Source organism: Phocoena sinus, chromosome 4 (assembly GCF_008692025.1).
Source record: "Phocoena sinus isolate mPhoSin1 chromosome 4, mPhoSin1.pri, whole genome shotgun sequence".
NCBI lineage: Eukaryota > Metazoa > Chordata > Mammalia > Artiodactyla > Phocoenidae > Phocoena > Phocoena sinus.
The window spans coordinates 20,269,870-20,287,000 of record NC_045766.1 but is presented as its reverse complement, the minus strand read 5'-3'; the positions used below and the strand labels follow the sequence as shown (position 1 = coordinate 20,287,000).

General features: G+C 38.7%; 1 protein-coding gene across 1 annotated transcript in view; it reads left to right on the top strand.

The window, feature by feature from the left end:
* The window catches only part of COPB2 (COPI coat complex subunit beta 2), a 38,278-nt gene that overhangs the window by 12,961 nt on the left and 8,186 nt on the right, over positions 1–17,131 (top strand). The window contains exons 8-20 of the mRNA XM_032630176.1: positions 86–228; positions 478–677; positions 1,998–2,108; positions 5,166–5,254; positions 5,345–5,451; positions 6,495–6,638; positions 7,277–7,407; positions 7,684–7,891; positions 13,688–13,798; positions 14,827–15,041; positions 16,434–16,526; positions 16,615–16,795; positions 16,983–17,051. Coding sequence (XP_032486067.1) covers positions 86–228; positions 478–677; positions 1,998–2,108; positions 5,166–5,254; positions 5,345–5,451; positions 6,495–6,638; positions 7,277–7,407; positions 7,684–7,891; positions 13,688–13,798; positions 14,827–15,041; positions 16,434–16,526; positions 16,615–16,795; positions 16,983–17,051 — 1,802 coding nt within the window. The remainder of the gene's footprint in view (positions 1–85; positions 229–477; positions 678–1,997; positions 2,109–5,165; positions 5,255–5,344; positions 5,452–6,494; positions 6,639–7,276; positions 7,408–7,683; positions 7,892–13,687; positions 13,799–14,826; positions 15,042–16,433; positions 16,527–16,614; positions 16,796–16,982; positions 17,052–17,131) is intronic.

Below are 17,131 nucleotides of genomic sequence, written 5' to 3'. Positions count from 1 at the left end.
TAAAGACTTCCATGTGGCTGGTTCACCTCACAGTTCATTCTTGGATGTTCAAATCAAAAGGGCATATTCACATGGTTCTTTTCAGGAACCGTGCGTATTTGGCATTCAAGCACCTATCGCCTTGAGAGCACGTTGAATTATGGCATGGAGAGGGTATGGTGTGTGGCCAGCCTGCGAGGGTCCAACAACGTTGCTTTGGGCTATGATGAAGGGAGCATCATTGTGAAGGTAATCTCTCATTACACTGTCTCTGAATAGATGGACGTAGGGGAAGCAGTTATCTTCCAAGTCACCAGTTTTGTTAAACTGGCATTTCTGTCATTAAGCTCAAGAGATTAGCACCGGAGATTTTAAGTGGAAGAAAGGAGCCCTCCATTAAATGAAAATAGAAAATGTTTATTTTGTCGTGGTTTTATTTTGTTGTGGTTTTATTTTGTTTTCCTTTTCATTGCTAAGAGTCATTTGTCATTCCTCCAGCTTGGTCGGGAGGAACCTGCCATGTCCATGGATGCCAATGGAAAGATAATTTGGGCCAAACATTCAGAAGTCCAGCAGGCCAACCTAAAAGCAATGGGAGATGCTGAAATTAAAGATGGAGAAAGATTGCCACTGGCAGTAAAGGATATGGGCAGTTGTGAAATATACCCTCAGACTATCCAGCACAATCCTAATGGGCGGTAAGCCACCACCAAAATCTCTCTCTGGGCTTCTGTGTATGTTTGCATATCCACAGCATATCCCACCCCTGCCCTTTGGTGGGCATTCCTCATTGAGCTTTTGCCGTGGCCTCACAGTCCTCAACACAGCAGCAGACAGCCATGCTTCTGATTGGGTTGGCATGCAAGGTGAAGTATAGTTGCCTTCCTGGCCTTATCCCACCACGCAGTTTTGAACAGTTGAATAGTTTTGTGTTGACTCTTTATTTCAGATGTGTTGGTATGTGTCCTTCCGCTCCTTCAAGGCATAGAATCATGTCTTATCCTGAGACTTAGTAGGTGCTCTCTAAATACTTGCTGACTCATTGGTCTTAAGAAGAAGAGTTGTGAGGTCTTTGTCTTTTGAAAACATTTGGGGACTGCTAATAATTCTGCTTCTTCTCTGTAATTTGAATCGTCCGCTCTGTTTCTCCCTTAAGATTTGTAAAGCACTGAACATCTTGTGAGAGGAGAGTTTCTAGTACAATAAGTTAAACCTGTGAGTTTTAAAAATTATTTTACAATAGATCTTGGCATTTTATAATGCTGTCCTGAGTATTAAAAAAGACAAGAGTATATAAACCAAGTATGTTGCCTAGTTCAGTAAATGGTATCCATAATTACTTGTAATAAGATTTTCTTATGAAGATTAAGAACGCATTGCATTTTTTCCCCTTAATATCATAAAATGTTTCTTGCTGAAGTTTTACATTTCACCTTTGGCAATCTAATAACAGCCAATATGTCTATTGAGAAAATTTTGACTATGGAACATTCTTTTTTTCTTATATTTAAATGTTAAAATATCCTGTTTATTTTGATAAATTTAACAGTCATTAAAAACCGGGGTAAGATATCTTTATTCATTTGAATGATCAGCTTTAAAATGAAGATAGTCTTGCAACAAGGTAGTGCCTTCCTATGGTGTAAATGTAATGAGCAAACTGCCAAGCATCTTGGTGCTCAACAGGTGCTCGTTGAATTAGGGGAATCTTCCCCTGTGTGCCTCCACCCTTTCTCATCTTCCTGACCCTTTGTTTGTAAGAGAGGCCACTGCAGTAACATTTTCAGTAGTAACCCCCTCTTCATAATCTGCTTTTGATTTGTTGGGTGGAATATTTATGTCTAGCTCCATATTCAGAGAAATATATAACTTTAAAAGGTAATAGGTTCATTTGTAACAGTCAACTGAAATAACGTTTGTTATTAGAAATATTTCACCATAAAGATGAATCATTGTTACTTAAATTTTACATGTCATTGGTCCTTTGTACTTCCCTCCCTGGGTTCTATAATTTCTAGGTTTGTTGTGGTGTGTGGTGATGGCGAGTATATCATCTACACAGCAATGGCACTGAGAAACAAGAGCTTTGGGTCTGCCCAGGAGTTTGCGTGGGCCCACGATTCTTCAGAGTAAGTTTTGGCTGTGTCATATCCAGCTTGCCCTGATTGCCAATGTGTGTTCTCTGTGCAGCTGTATTAAAGAGGTTTGCAAGGCTCAGTGTAGGCTATTCTTCACCATGTTAAAGAACAGTTCTCACCAGAGCTGTGTTGGAAGATTGGTCAGGGGCAGCTATGCAGCCTGAGCTGCCTCTGCCTTTTCTGTGTTCAGTGTTGAGCGGGCACTCAATCTGATATAATAATCACATTAAACCGGGGACCCAGCACCTATTTCCTTGGTGGAGCCCATGGCAGGGCCTGGTACTTATGGGCTGAAGGCAAAGTAGGCCCTCAAATCAAGACCATGGCAGGCCCTCCCCAGCACCTGGCATCCTGAGCTGCAGCTGCCCTTTTCTGAGCTACTGGGGAGAGATGCTAAATTCTGATGTAATCTTGATGAAAACCTCAATGAATCTTTTTTTTTTTAATATCTTTATTGGAGTATAACTGATATACAATGTTGTGTTGGTTTCTACTGTACAACAAAGTGAATCAGCTATATGTATACATATATCTCCATATCCCCTCCCTCTTGAGCCTCCCTCCCACCCTCCCTGTCACACCCCTCTAGGTGGTCACAAAGCATCAAACTGAATCCCTGTGCTATGCAGCAGCTTCCCACTGGCCATCCATTTTACATTTGGTAGTGTATATATGTCAGTGCTACTCGCTCACTTCATCCCAGCTTCCCCTCCCCACCGTGTCCTCAAGTCAGTTCTCTACGTCTGCGTCTTTATTCCTGCCCTGCCATTGCAGGTCTGTTTACAATAGCCAGGACATGGAAGCAACCTGAGTGTCCATCAACAGATGAATGGATAAAGAAGATGTGGCACATATATACAATGGAATATTACTCAGCCATAAAAAGAAACGAAATTGAGTTATTTGTAGTGAGGTGGATGGACCTATAGAGTCTGTCATACAGGGTGAAGTACGTCAGAAAGAGAAAAACAAATACTGTTGCTAACACATATATATGGTATCTAAGGAAAAAAAAAAGTTCATGAAGAACCTAGGGGTAAGACGGGAATAAAGACACAGACCTACTGGAGAATGGACTTGAGGATATGGGGAGGGGGAAGGGTAAGCTGTGACAAAGTGAGAGAGTGGCATGGACATATATACACTACCAAACATAAAATAGGTAGCTAGTGGGAAGCAGCTGCATAGCACAGGGAGATCAGCTCCGTGCTTTGTGACCACCTAGAGGGGTGGGATAGGGAGGGTGGGAGGGAGATGCAAGAGGGAGGGGATGGGGGATATACGTATGCATATAGCTGATTCACTTTGTTTTACGGCAGAAACTAACACAACATTGTAAAGCAATTATATTCCAATAAAGATGTTAAAAAAAACACCTCATTTTCTGTAATGTTACCTCCCATTCTTTTTTTTTTTTTTTTTTAACAATCTTAGGATCCATTTAATTTTATTTAAATATATCATCAACCTCCTTGAGAATCTAAATCAAGGACTTGGGATCCTAATTTGAAAATGAAACAGAACAACAAAGAGGAACCTGTTTCCTCAAAACAGTAATGGGCTTACAGAATGCCTTCTAGGAACTTATACCTAATTAAGTCTGTTCATTCCTTGCATAAACTTTAAGAATCCTCAAATTTTATACATCTCTAAATAAAGTGGAGAAAAGGGGAAAAACCACATTTAGCTGCGTAATTCAAATAAAAGTATTTCTTTACTCACGTCCCATTCTTAACAAATACTGTCAGAATTCAAAATGTTCATAAAATAGTCTCATTAAAAACAGGAAAAATTTACGTCTCAATTATTATAGTCACTGATCGGTTCCATTTTGATTCCTGTTTGGTGCATGTCATAAACTTCGGGGCTTACACGTTTTTTTCAGACACTGAATTACATCTTTACAGTTTTCTTAGTTTTGTTTTCCCCATATTTTGTGTTGCCTCTTCTGCCAGCAGTGGGTAACGTAAGCCTCAGTGTTGCGTAGTAAGATGCATGCTTTTTATTTTTTAACAAAAAGGTTACTGAAAGGTAAGATCTTTTCATAAATTTCCTAAATAAACTCATTCATGCACAGTTCCATATACTAAAAGGTACTTTGTAGGTACTTAGTTACCATCTTAAGCATGGTCACCTTACCTCTCTCAACATACCTCTCTCTCTGTTTTGACAGTTTCCTCTTTTCAGCTTTATCCAGCCCAGACCCTGTTCAGCATCTTTCCCGTCTTGAGCAAAGCACTTGTCAGATCACTTCCTCATATACTCCCAAGTATCCAACCACAGCCCCTTTTCAAGGCAGAGGCCTGAGTATATATGATTTATTAAGTTGTTGCCAAACATGGCTGACTAATGAGCCCCTTTATAATAAAAGTTTTATTTTTTAAGTTACTTTTATTGAGGAATCATTTATACCAAATAAAATGCACTGTTTTAAATGTATATTTCAGTGAATTTGGACAAATGGATATAATCCGTAACCACCAGCACAATCAAGATATATAGAACATTTCTGTCATCTCAAAAACAATCCCCTTGTGTCCCTTAGCAGTCAGCACCCCAGCCCCTACTCCCCAGTAGATTAGATTTGTCTTCTTTAGGGTTTCATGTCAGTGGAGTTGTGTGGTGTGCACTCTTAGTCTGGCTTGTTTTGCTCAGCATTCATGTTTTTGAGACTCATCCATGTCGTTGCATGGATGGGTAATTGGTTCCCTTTTTTGCAGAGTAGTGTTCCATTGTAGGAACAGACCACAGTTGGTTTAGTTATTCACCTGTTGAGGAACATTTGGATCTTTTCAGCTTCTAAAATAGTTTGTAAGCCCTAGTAATTTGTGTAATAGACCTTGTGAAACCCATTCATTATTTATCCAACTGTAAGCAGGTCACTGATCTCTCAGGAAAAAATATAATATTGAATTTTCAACTATTTAATATTTTTGCATAATTCACTACTCACATATATTTGAAGATATTTGTAACATTTGGTGGAATTGCTGTTTAGTATATACATAATATGCTATGTTTGCTTTCCTTTTTTTTCCCACCCCCCAGATATGCAATAAGAGAGAGCAACAGTGTTGTAAAGATATTTAAGAACTTTAAGGAAAAAAAATCATTTAAACCAGATTTTGGAGCTGAAAGTGAGTGCTGTTTATATATGATACAATTTTAGAAGCTTTGTAATGGCTCAAAAACATCTAAAGATCTAAAATTTTTTTTGTTCTTTTTAGGTATCTATGGAGGCTTCTTACTGGGAGTCAGATCTGTAAATGGCTTAGCTTTCTATGACTGGGACAATACAGAACTCATACGCAGAATTGAAATTCAGCCCAAACACGTGAGCTCCCTCCATTGCTGTTTTTGGAGTGTACATCTTTGTGACAAGCTCTGAGTCCCTGAGGCCAAAAAACATCCTTATACCCTGCTGTCCCTGTTCCATTGCGCTGGACACAGTGCCATGTACCTCAGGATTGCTTAGAAAAGGAGAGTCGTGGTATTTGAGTGAGGCAGTAGATGTTGGGCTTTTTGAAAAGTATAAAAAGTTATACAAAAGCCAAGTGCTGTTCATATTTTAAATGGCTTTAATGCTTTGAAGATAAGTAGCCAGGGAGTTCTTGACCTGGAAGGGCCTACAACTCTCCCACTCAGTTCAGAAAGCCTTTTCATACTTTACCTGATAATGGCTGTTTAAAATTTAGGTAGCCGTTCTCCAGTGACAAAGTTTTCAACCTTTAGATCTGCCTGCTTCTTTGACAGCTTTAACTGTCAGGAAATTATCTGTGGAGGCAAATCCACCTCCCCAGGGTCCTGGTTCTGTCTTCTAGAGCATGCATTTTCAGCAGGGGGACGTCGTCCCCTGAAACCAATTGATGAAAAAAAGTACTCTCTTTATCTACAAAGCATAGATGCTCATATGTTCATACACATTATGTGTTTGTGTACCTTATGTATATGTTTATGTATTAATATATGTATAAACATATAGTATCTGTGATACTAAAACTTCAGGGGAAGATGATTGGGAAAAAAATGCCTAAAAGAAGTTTGGGGTGGGGGTCATAATGGGGAAAAAAAAAAGAGTGAGAAACACTATTCTAGAGCAATAGGGAACAGCCTAGTGCTCCTCTGAATCTCAGCACACCTGGCACTGCCAGCGCTCCTTGCTGCCTCCCTTAGGTCTTTCCATTTCTATGAATGGAACAGTAGTGCCCTGTCCACCCTCCCAAATATGTGTGTATATACATGACAGAATTGTTAAGTGTATACTTAGTATCTTAATGTAGGAAGATAAATCTTGTAGGAAACAAAGTGTATGCAGTTTGTCATACCCACTTAGAAATCCGAAATCATTTATCTGTGTTTTTGTTTGTCATGTTGCAGATTTTCTGGTCTGACTCTGGAGAGCTAGTCTGTATTGCCACTGAAGAGTCATTTTTTATCCTTAAATATCTGTCGGAAAAAGTTTTGGCTGCACAGGAAACACATGAGGGAGTTACTGAAGATGGCATTGAAGATGGCTTTGAAGTAATTGCATCAGCACAACTTCAGCTTTGTTTTTAAATGATTTATATTCTTATAGCAGAACTTCACTCATTGTAACATTTTACTATAAAGTAGGTTTGGGGAGACTAATAAGCATTTAAGGAGTTACGGTAAAATGTGAAAATTAAAATCTTGGCTCAGAGATCAGGGTCTGAAAGCATTTGTTCAAAAGAAATTTGTGCTTTGATTTTAGGAAACCTTTAGACTAACTTTGATTATCTTTCAGTAAGGAAATTAGAAGGTGTTTTGGTCTTAAGATAGTTTAGCCAGAGTTATTTGAAATGAGCTCTCAAATGTAAAGATAAATCGTCCATTGTGGAGGTGTCTTGGAAGACATTTTGAAATACTTATGCCAGTCTCATGTATGTTAGGAGTTTAGATCAACACATTCTTAGATTACAGCTTTGACGCAACAGTGAGATTTTACAGTACAGATACTCATCCAGGAATCTGTTCTTAAATGAAGAAAGTAGAAATTCCAAGGAAAGATTTTCTTTCTTGAAATAGGATTCTTTCTTTGCATTTCTTATTTTACGTATCATCCCTAATTCAGTTTTTTGTCATTGACAGGATTCCTGTTGCTGAATAAGATAATAATAGACTTTATTTTTTTCCTGCAGGTTCTTGGTGAGATTCAGGAAATCGTGAAAACCGGGCTGTGGGTAGGCGACTGCTTCATTTACACAAGTTCTGTGAACAGATTAAATTATTATGTCGGAGGAGAAATAGTCACCATTGCCCACTTGGACAGGTAGCTGAGTATCGTTTTGCTTTTGTCTTTAGCACCCTAAATTTAAAAGCATACTTTTTAAACATAAACAAAACCAATTGCTGGCTTTTAACAATGATAGGCCTGATTTTTCAGTGTTATCGTTTTAATAGATGGCAATTGCTAACCAAAATTGCATCAATCAAATGGAAAGATTTTGAGCAAGAGGCAGAGTGAGTGAGTGACTGCAAGAGAGAGAGAGTGTGTGTATGTACTGACTTGGGCTTAGTTCTAAATTAGTTTCCGTTTCTCTTACAGGACGATGTATCTCCTGGGCTATATTCCTAAAGACAACAGGCTTTATCTGGGGGATAAGGAACTCAACATCGTTAGCTACTCCCTGCTGGTTTCAGTGCTGGAATACCAGACAGCTGTCATGCGGAGAGACTTCAGCATGGCTGATAAGGTCCTTCCGACCATTCCCAAAGAGCAGAGGACCAGAGTTGCTCACTTCTTGGAAAAGCAGGTAAGGGGGTGGGGGTTGTTTGTTTGTTTTGTGTGTGTTTTTGAAAACCAGCAATTTGAAAGAATGTTAATACAAATTTGAAGAACTTTATTTCTTAACTGCCACTGATTTCCTTATGGCAGTGGAATTTCTCTTGTAAATTTAAGTCACTTGTTACACTCCTCCTCCTCCTTTCTCATTGCCCTTCACATCCTCTTTAAATGTTGGAGGTGATTACTAGTCTTCCCTTTTTGTAGACTTCTTTTCCGTTCTATCAATATTTTCATTTCTATGCTGCATTTTTCTCTATCTTAGCTGGCTTCTCTCTCTCTCTCTGTCTCTCTCTCTTTGTAAAATATACATAAAATTTACGATTACTGATAAGCCTATTCCTTAATGTAGCACTTTTTAGTATAAATTCAAAGTTATATGTGCACAAAGTACGTTTTGCAAGGCTTAGGAAAAAAACAGCCCTCCCTCTCTCATTTCTCCTCCGTAGCGGTAATCACTTGTAATTCTTCTAGCTGAGTCTGTTGGCATTTATTTCCACATGTCTAACATGCTTATATTGCTGTTTCTCAGCTTTAGGCATTTCTTGGGACTTTCCACTCTATACAAGATGAGGAATTTACCTTTCACTCCCCCTGCTTCTACTACATACATGCCACATTCCTATTCCTTATCCTCGCAATATAGTTACATCATAATTTTGATTAAATTGGTATCCATTGTTTATATTATTGTGGCTGTGTAAACACTGTTCATAGCTGAGCCATGTGATATAGCAATAGCTTTCTCTTCTTGCAGTTGTTTGTTTTCCCCGGAGTTAATAATTGTTTCTTTTTTTAAAACTTTGCTTATTTTTCTATGTGCTTAGGCTTATTCTCCCTACTCTGATGGTTCTCCAGATTTCCTTGAAATCTCCTTTCAGTATGTTCAGTCTGCTTCAGGAGAAACTGGTTTCTGCCCTCATCATGGATATGGATATCCCCTCACCATCGTGTTGAGGCTTCCCTTTGGCTCTCTTGAGTTGGATCTGTTTCCTATATTCCCTATCTTTCCTGGTTTACTCCCTCATTTTGATGGACTATGTCCTTCAGTAGTTTCCTGAGAAAAGGGTTATTTATTAATAGCAAGTAAATTTTTTTGTGACCTTGATTATCTGAAAGTGCCATTGTTCTACCTTAAAACATATTTGGCTGTTTAACTGGATATAGAATTCTAGGTTGGAGATGATTTTCTCTCAGAATTTTGAAGGCGAAACTCTTATTTTGCCTTCTGCCTTCTAGCTTCTAGTTGTTGAGGTCTAAAGCCATTTACATGCCTGATTCTTGGTACCTGATCTGTTTATTTCTCTTCGGAAGTTTTTTGGATCTTGTCCCTGTTGTTCTGTAATGTTATCATGATGGTGGGCCTTGGTGTAGGGGTCACTTGTTCATTCTGCTGGGTATTAGATGAGCTCTCTTAATTGGAAACTCATTCCTTCATTTTTTTTTTTTAATTCTGATACAGTGCCTGTGAAGTTGGCACTATTTTAATTTATTTTTTATTTTTTTAACATCTTTATTGGAGAATAATTGCTTTACAATGGTGTGTTAGTTTCTGCTTTACAACAAAATGAATCAGTTATATATATACATATGTTCCCATATCTCTTCCCTCTTGCGTCTCCCTCCCTCCCACCCTCCCTATCCCACCCCTCCAGGCGGTCACAAAGCACCGAGCTGATCTCCCTGTGCTGTGCGGCTGCTTCCCACTAGCTATCCACCTTACGTTTGGTAGTTTATATATGTCCATGCCTCTCTCTCACTTTGTCACACCTTACCTTTCCCCCTCCCCATATCCTCAAGTCCATTCTCTAGTAGGTCTGTGTCTTTATTCCTGTCTTACCCCTAGGTTCTTCATGACATTTTTTTTCTTAAATTCCATATATATGTGTTAGCGTACGATATTTGTCTCTCTCTTTCTGACTGACTTTACTCTGTATGACAGACTCTAGGTCTATCCACCTCATTACAAATAGCTCAATTTCATTTCTTTTTATGGCTGAGTAATACTCCATTGTATATATGTGCCACATCTTCTTTATCCATTCATCCGATGGTGGACACTTAGGTTGTTTCCATTTCCGGGCTATTGTAAATAGAGCTGCAATGAACATTTTGGTACATGACTCTTTTTGAATTATGGTTTTCTCAGGGTATATGACCAATAGTGGGATTGCTGGGTCATATGGTAGTTCTATTTGTAGTTTTTTAAGGAACCCCCATACTGTTCTCCACAGTGGCTGTATCAATTTACATTTCCACCAACAGTGCAAGAGGGTTCCCATTTCTCCACACCCTCTCCAGCATTTATTGTTTGTAGATTTTTTGATGATGGCCATTCTGACTGGTGTGAGATGATATCTCATTGTAGTTTTGGTTTGCATTTCTTTAATGATTAGTGATGTTGAGCATTCTTTCATGTGTTTGTTGGCAGTCTGTATATCTTCTTTGGAGAAATGTCTATTTAGGTCTTCTGCCCATTTTTGGATTGGGTTGTTTGTTTTTTTGTTATTGAGCTGCATGAGCTGCTTATAAATTTTGGAGATTAATCCTTTGTCAGTTGCTTCATTTGCAAATATTTTCTCCCATTCTGAGGGTTGTCTTTTGGTCTTGTTTATGGTTTCCTTTGCTGTGCAAACTTTGAAGTTTCATTAGGTCCCATTTGTTTATTTTTGGTTTTATTTCCATTTCTCTAGAAGGTGGGTCAAAAAGGATCTTGCTGTGATTTATGTCATAGAGTGTTCTGCCTATGTTTTCCTCTAAGAGTTTGATAGTTTCTGGCCTTACGTTTAGGTCTTTAATCCATTTTGAGCTTATTTTTGTGTATGGTGTTAGGGAGTGATCTAATCTCATACTTTTACATGTACCTGTCCAGTTTTCCCAGCACCACTTATTGAAGAGGCTGTCCTTTCTCCACTGTACATTCCTGCCTCCTTTATCAAAGATAAGGTGACCATATGTGCATGGGTTTACCTCTGGCCTTTCTATCCTGTTCCATTGATCTGTCTTTCTGTTTTTGTACCAGATTACTGTAGCTTTGTAGTATAGTCTGAAGTCAGGGAGCCTGATTCCTCCAGCTCCGTTTTTCGTTCTCAAGATTGCTTTGGCTGTTCGGGGTCTTTTGTGTTTCCATACAATTGGTGAAATTTTTTGTTCTAGTTCTGTGAAAAATGCCAGTGGTAGTTTGATAGGGATTGCATTGAATCTGTAGATTGCTTTCGGTAGTAGAGTCATTTTCACAATGTTGATTCTTCCAATCCAAGAACATGATATAGCTCTCCATCTGTTTGTATCATCTTAATTTCTTTCATCAGTGTCTTATAATTTTCTGCATACAGGTCTTTTGTCTCCTTAGGTAGGTTTATTCCTAGATATTTTATTCTTTTTGTTGCAGTAGTAAATGGGAGTGTTTTCTTGATTTCACTTTCAGATTTTTCATCATTAGTGTATAGGTCATTCCTTCATTTTTGAGAGATTTTCTTGAATCATTTCTCTGTTGATTTCCTTCCTTTGTTTTCTATATTGTCTCTGTGCAACTGTTATTCAGATGTTGGACCTCTTGCACTGGTTTTCTCATTTTGTTATTCTCGGACTTTCAAAATCTTGTTTATGGACCAGAGTTTGTCTTCATACCCTCTGTAAGGGTATGAATGATAGTTTTGTTGCGTTTTCTTTTCCCCTTATGTGGTATGCTTTCTTCAGATTGCTGTTATTGGTTCATTTTGATCTCTGTCTTTCCTTTTAAAGATTTTCCTCCGGTATCTGATGATCTTTGGGCACTCATTTAAGAGTGGAGGTCTAAGAAGCAGGTCAAAAGATCTGAGTTTATGGGTGAATTTATTGGCTGGACTAAAAATATGTGATGTGGCTGGGCCTTTTGATTGGGGAGCCTCAATCAATATCAGTATCTTCATCTAATGAATTTAATGACTCTTCACTTATTCATTTAGTGAATTTAATGAGCACTTAGTATTGTACCAGGCACTGTTCAGGCTGGCATATGGCCCTCGTTGACATTTTAGTATTTTTAAGTCTTACCCCTTTGACTGGTTAGTTTACAGAGAAGCTCCCCAATCACCATCCTTGTGCGGGCTGAGCAGAGTATGGCTTGGTGTCTCAGTATTTAGTATTTCAGATATTTAGTCTCAACATCTATTCTTATAATCTCCTGTTTTCCTTTTGCCACTGAGCACCCCTTCTGGGTGTGCAGGGATCCCTCAGACTGTAGACCCTCTAGTTTACCCTCTCCAAAGAACAAGATTCCTGTCTTCTGTGTGTGTCGAGAGGTCGGGGCAGGGAGACGAGTGGGGACCTGGGGTATCTAACTGCTTCTTATGTAGACTTTCAGGCAGTTTTGTTTATTTGCTGGTTTTAGCACTACCCTTCACGAGACACCTCTGGGGATTCTGAGGTGTGAATCAGGTTGTTTCTCTGCTGTCTTCACTCCTGATTTAGGGATTAGTCCTCTCTCGTGTTTTAACTTGAATGTTTGTACTCCTCCACCAGCTTTCAAGCTTCCAAAATTGTTACTAATGTCTCTGCTGCCTTTCTGTGTGTCCTTGGGAGTTTATGCTTTTAAAAAAGAACCGCCTAAGTGTCATTTCAGTGGGGATTTGCAGGAAAGCAAAAGTAAGTGTATATAGCCCACCTCATTTCATCTGCTTTGCCCTCACCTATATCTGACTAGTTCTATAGATCTTCCATCCTCCACTCTTGGATTTTATATTGTCTACATCAGTGCTAGGGAAGAAAGGGAGTAATGCAGATTATTCAGAATGCCTTGTTACATTGTACTCCTGGGAGAATGGAGGGAGGGGCAGCTTGTATAGTCTGGGAAGTTATTTTAAACAGTGATACAGCAGTACTGAATATCTACCCAGACAGAACTCAGACAGCTGTCCAACTTCTCCATCCTGACCACCCCTAACAGAGCATTCACTCTCAGTCTGAGGAAGTCTTCTGTAGCCTGAGCTTTTTGTCTCATATACCACATCCCTGGAGCTGAAGAACTTGCCCATAGGGCAGACCCCATCAGCCCTGTTTGTCTTGAGGGAGAGGCTAATATAGTCATTACAGTAGTTGGTTTAAAAGCTTGTTGCTGATGACTGGAGCATGGGAAGGCAGTTTTAGACTTCTGTGCTCTGGAATACTTGCTCATGAGTAAACTGGACATGAGACCAACAGTAAAGGCATAGGTAATGACACCAGATCAATATCAGGACCTGAAAGCAAAATGTTTGCTAAATGACCTGCAGATGATAGAAAATTGGAAGGTTTTACATTCGACTTCCTTTTCTCTGAGGCACTGGACTAGATCTCTAAGGCCCAGCTCAGGAGATTACGGACAGCTAGGTTTACACCACTGTGTCTGTCTTTCTCTTTTTGAAGTGGCTCTTGTTCAGTCAACTTTCCAAAATCCTTTTCTTTTTGACATTCGTTTACTTTTACATTTCTAAATTTTACTGGTGGTTGTTTTACTTGAGTTTATCAAGCATTGGTCAGCTCCCACTGCTTAGAAAACAGTAGATGTTGTGTGACTGAATTTTGTCTGCCCTGTTTTTTACCAGTTAATTTAACAACCCCTTAATTTTTCTGTCTTCTAATTGAAGAGTATTTTTTATTTGTTACTTTGTTTAAGTAATGGGGCTTCCAATGTCAGCAGCCTATTTAGTTTGAGAGAGCAATGGATTGTTTGCCATGTGTGTGCACTGTATATGTAGACTACACACACAGGTTTTTCTGTACATAAACACGTATTTTATCTGTTTAGGGCTTCAAGCAGCAAGCTCTTACAGTATCCACAGACCCTGAGCATCGCTTTGAACTTGCTCTTCAGCTTGGAGAACTAAAAATTGCGTACCAATTAGCAGTGGAAGCAGAGGTATGTACTAATTTATGATTTTTTGTAACTGATGGAAGGGTCAGTAGGTACTTAACATGTGTTTACTATAAGTTGTGTTTTAAAGTTTTCTGAAATGCAAATTAGTGACTCATTTTGGTGAGGTTGTTGCCTTCCTTCGGTCTTCTTAAAAAATGAATTACGTTCATCTTTGCATATATTAAATGGATTATATTGGAGATATATATTATTATATTCTTAATATAGTCTTAGCATTCTAATTTAAGAAAAAGTGTGGTTTTTTTTAATCTTACATGAGATCTGTTTTGGAAGAGAAGGAAAGCTAGAAGATAGCAGATAAAGGAGTCTGGAACTCTAAAAGGATGCAGACACAGCAGTAATTTGCCAATATCCCAAACTAGTGAGGAAGATGTTGGTTTTAAAGAAGGGTTCTGACATTTTGAGACAGTTTGATGACATTTTTATGGATCGTTGTATATTTTTTATACGGAGGGCTCCCAGTTGTGGTTTAAGTCTAGCATTTACTGGTAAATTCATTTCAGATTCACTAAATAAATTTTAGCTATGTTAAGATCATCCAAATGAGCAGCATTTTATTTGATTTCTGAGAAGCTCCAAATGACAGAAATAATATTTATTATTAAATATTTAAGGACATAAAAAGTTTTTTCTGCTTTCAAAAAATGGTATTAAATCGTTCCTTAAAATAGTCTGATTACCTTGAAACTCGTTAGTTTTAGTTTCACTGTGTAATTACAAAATAAAAGCATCATGGGCTGGTGATTATTCACATGCATTAAATCTGTGTTTGAATTAATCTTATGTACGTGAATAATTTCAGTTTCCTCATTATACATTTTGTCATTCCGTTCTTAATTCGATAGAACCTACTTAAGCACAGCTCAGTATACATAAAATATGTATTTTATAATTATAGAAAATATAAAATTGTTATTACAGTAATGTTCAGACTAACAGAATAATGTTGATGTTGGAAATTCAAATGTTTATTTAAAAGATATTTTAATGTGGAATCTCTTTTCTTACAGTCAGAACAGAAGTGGAAACAACTTGCTGAACTTGCCATTAGTAAATGCCAGTTTGGCCTAGCCCAGGAGTGCCTGCACCATGCACAGGATTATGGGGGTCTGTTGCTTTTGGCCACTGCCTCTGGAAATGCTACTATGGTGAACAAGCTAGCAGAGGGTGCGGAGAGAGACGGCAAGAATAATGTGGCATTCATGAGCTACTTTTTACAGGGCAAGTAAGTATTAACCCAGGGTCTAAAAGAGGCGGGCACAGTAATAAAGCACTGACTTCAGGGGTGGTCTTTGGAGAGGAACATGAAGAAGGAACCCTGGAGAGAGCGCTGATGCCTGGCCAAGTGGTGCTGCTGACGGGAGCAGGCAGGGGGACAGTGCTGCTTTGGAAGAACGCAAAGGATGCTCTTCAGCAAAGGATGCTCTTACCACTAACATTAGGGCTGATGTTTGAGCAAAATGAGCTGCTCAGGGAGGCTCAACCGGGAGAAACGTTAAACCCCTTTCTCAACAGCCCTGCCACTTACTGGCGAAGGTATTTTATTTAATGAAGGCAGGAGGCTGTTGGGCTGCTTGCTTCATTTGGTACCTGAGTGGCAGTTCATTTTACCCAACTTGAATAATTCTGATCTGCTTACAACAAAAATAAGGCAGATGAGGATGTCAGTTACTTTTAGATTTGATTTCAACTATAAAGCATAAAAACGTCATGTATTAAAAAGTCTAGCAGTTAGTGCATATCAGATCATTAGTTGACCATATGATGAAATGAAACACAAAAGTATTCATTAACTTTGCCCTACATACTTTTTAAACCTCGCACTTAATCATAGAAACTTTGAATGTGTTTTTTATAACATGTATAAGTTTATATACCTGTAAGAATAGGTCCACTATTTCTTATCAATAACTCAAAAACCCAAAAACATTCTGAGAATATTTTATTTGGTGGCAAAACTTGGCCTAAACGCTTAAGTATTATTATTAGTTGCTTTTATGCCATTTGGTTTGTTTTTATTGCATTTAGTATTCATGTGTTATAGCAGAATATTGATGTTTGTGACTCTGATGCTGAGGGTATTATGTAACGTATGGTATATGTACTTTCTAAAATCCAAAAGGTATTTTTAAAATCCAAAAAATTCTGAGTTCTAAAGCATGTTATCCACTTTATCAGACTTACCCAGGAAAAAGTCAAAATTAAAAAAAGAAAATGGACACCTGGATATTTTCCTACTGGGCACCACTGGATTGTCCAGCACCGTCCATGTTAGAGATGCTGCCCTCAAAACTGTATTTGTGAAACCGAGTTTCTGCTCTTCATATTCTGAAGCCCTTAAATGTGCTCATCTAAGCTTCCTTGTTTAAAAAAGCCCCTTTAGATTCTTCTTAGCGAAGTTAAGGAGATTGAAAAATCTCTCACACTCCTGGAGTCCGTTATGTAACACACTGGTGATGACAAGTTAGTGGCTCAGTGACAGAAAAGAGGTGTATGTGTGAGAGTTGGAGAGGGAGTGCTGACTTGCCAGCACTAAACCCACATTTCTTTAATGTGTTAAGTGCCATTATTACAGCGTTTATTCTTGGTAACAGTGCCTCTCCTTTTTAATCTTTAGGCTTGATGCTTGCCTGGAGCTCTTGATTAGAACTGGACGACTGCCAGAAGCTGCCTTCCTGGCACGGACTTACTTACCCAGTCAGGTTTCAAGGTACAGACTTTTCATTTTAGGAAGAAATGTTTCAGATAAAAACAGAGCCCCTAACAGTCTCCCAATGGTTCTATGATATCTGTAATAGGGTGGTGAAACTCTGGAGAGAAAATCTCTCAAAAGTCAATCAGAAAGCAGCAGAATCCCTTGCTGATCCAACAGAATATGAAAACCTTTTTCCTGGATTAAAAGAAGCCTTCGTTGTAGAAGAATGGGTGAAGGAAACACATGCTGACCTGTGGCCGGCCAAACAATACCCACTTGTCACGGTGAGTGCGTGGGGTGCCTTCATCCCGTGTGACTACGGGGTGGAAAGGCATTCACGACTTAAGGTTTTGAACTGCACCACATACATTATGGTTTGATTAGGAGCTAGTATCTGGGATTTAGGCCAAGTTTATAGATGAATTATGCTTTCAGAATATCTCATTTCATCATTGCTTTATTCTCTGATAGCCAAATGAAGAAAGAAATGTTATGGAAGAGGCAAAAGGCTTTCAGCCCTCAAGATCTGTATCTCAGCAGGTCAGTCAGACATGAGGAAGTCTGGTTGAGATTTGGTGATTTTAAGTACCATTTCCCACTTCCTAATCCTCGTCTGCCTT